The 2,370-nt window shown below is 43.0% G+C and overlaps 1 protein-coding gene across 1 annotated transcript; it reads left to right on the top strand.

The window, feature by feature from the left end:
- Nucleotides 1-472: 472 nt before the first annotated feature.
- LOC138580001 (olfactory receptor 10A7-like) lies at nt 473-1,408 on the top strand. The gene has a single exon (XM_069650232.1). It carries the CDS (start codon nt 473-475, stop codon nt 1,406-1,408), a length of 936 nt encoding a protein of 311 aa, XP_069506333.1.
- The last annotated feature ends 962 nt before the right edge of the window (nt 1,409-2,370 follow it).

Genomic DNA, 2,370 nt, shown 5'->3' on the forward strand with positions numbered 1-2,370 from the left:
CGCATACCGGGTCCGGTTTCTGTGAATGGGGAAATACCGGGCCATTCCAACCTTGAGGCCCGCTATTTCCCCATTCAGGGAACACATCCCCATTCCCATTGGAGCCCCCATAGGGCTCAATGGGAATGGGGACCATTCTAACAACGGGGATGTTAATAACGGGGCCGTTGTTAGCATGCTGGTCCTTTAGCCGGTCCTGCTAAGGGCACTTGGTAAAACCTTTTTGAATACTTTTCCCCCACCCCCAAAACCACTATTCCCATTCGCAATCCCATATATCTATTTTTCTAAAATTCAATATTTTTTTGTAGCTGTTTTTTTATTAGGTAAAATTTCATTAGTTGTTTTCTATCACCCATATCACTGCATACCAAATAAATCATTCTAGAGTTGCCTGTACTTAGATGATTCCCTGAAAAATATTTCTCTTTTTCTGCTGTCTATGCAGGTATCTAGTTGCTGGGAAAGGACGATGGGCAACGCTTCACATGTTACAGAGTTCATCCTTCTGGGCTTCCCTGGCACACCAGAGTTTCGGCTATTCCTCTTTGCTACATTTCTGATTCTCTACCTGCTGACTCTAATGGGGAATTTCATGATGGTTTCCACCGTGACAGCAGACCATCATCTGAAGAAACCAATGTACCTCTTTCTCAGGAGTCTGTCTTTCACAGAGATCTGTTACACAACTGTTACAGTGCCCAAGATGCTCCAAGACCTCCTTTGTGATTCCAAGAGTATCTCCTTCCTAGGTTGTGCAACCCAACTGTACTTCTTTTGCTTCTTGGGGACCACAGAATGCTTCATACTTGCTGTTATGGCGTATGACCGGTATGTTGCCATATGCCACCCATTGCGTTATGCTGTAGTGATGTCCAAGAAAAACTGCCATCATCTGTCCACTGCATCCTGGACAGCTGGGATCCTCCTGGCTCTGGGGCAGATCTCCTTTGTGTTCAGCCTAAACTACTGTGGACCTAATGTCATTGACCACTTCTTCTGTGACATTCTCCCTGTGGTGAGACTGGCGTGTTCGGTTACCTTCCAGAATGAGATTGCAATCCTTGTTTATGGCACCTTGGTCATTCCGCTCCCTTTTCTCCTTGTCCTTGTCTCCTATGCTCATATCCTACGTACGGTCCTTAGGATGGAATCCATCACTGGGAGACAAAAGGTCTTCTCCACGTGTGCGTCTCATATAGTTTCTGTCAGCCTGTTTTACGGCACTGCCACTGTGACCTACCTGAACACACGATCGGTCAGTGGAAAGAGTAGTGGTAAAGGTTTGTCACTATTCTATTGTTTTATCATACCAATGCTTAACCCACTGATATACAGCCTGAGGAACAAGGAAGTGCAGGACGCCTTTAGGAAGATCCTGTCGAGTAAAAGGCATAGGCTTATCTAATTCATACAGAATGCCATTAGGAAAGAAAAAATGGAGAACCATCACACAAATACACATGTCTGTTTTGGCAAAATGGCATTGTCACAAATAGAAATGGGATCTTTGGAATCCATAGTTGATTACCATTCGTCGTTTGAGTATTTTCAAGAAGCATGAGATATGCCACTTCGCCAAAGCACCTGATGAAGTAAGTGTTCCCATGGGTCTGCTCAACTCATTTTCCTCTTGCTATGAGGTCTGGAGATTGTTTACCAATTACCTTAGTGGAAGTAGCAACTAGCATAAGAATCCAGAGACAATTCACATTGTTGCATGGCCTCATAAATAAATGGAATTATTATAACCATTTCTATCGCCTCAACCACACAGACCCCTGAGGAATATGTCATGTGACATAATTTTTGCTGCACTTCTCATGTCTGCAACAGTTTAGTAAATTGTTAAAACATCTCATGACTCTCTTGTCCTAGAGTCTCTTTGAGAATTTGGCTGTAATTTGGTTGTAAATCCACGCAATGATCACCAAAATCAATTACTGTTAACGCCACTCTGTCAAGTGGATTTACCACGGAATTATGAGTTATGGGAAGGTGCTATTAATCCTCAATTTTGGAGTCCGTGGGACTCTATGGGAATTTTGGCAGAAATACAGAGATCAGTAATTCGGCTCCAGTAATTCTACTGATTTTTTTACTTAAAGTTGGAGATTAACCTCAGGCATGATGTTGGTGGCAAATCCTCCACTTTGAGATCAAACTCGGAATGCGAGGGTGCAGCAAAATTGGCAGTTATTCTGCTACTGTCCAATGTAGAATAACTGCCACTTTTTTTACAAGAAGACAACAAGACGGAGCCACTAATCGTAACCCTTACCCTGTATTTAACACTTACCCTTACCGTAGCACTAGAGAATTTTTATGGTGAAAAACATGGAGTGTTACGGATTTCCAGTAGTATGCTGA

Source organism: Ambystoma mexicanum, chromosome 3p (assembly GCF_040938575.1).
Source record: "Ambystoma mexicanum isolate Mex_15411 chromosome 3p, UKY_AmexF1_1, whole genome shotgun sequence".
Lineage (NCBI taxonomy): Eukaryota > Metazoa > Chordata > Amphibia > Caudata > Ambystomatidae > Ambystoma > Ambystoma mexicanum.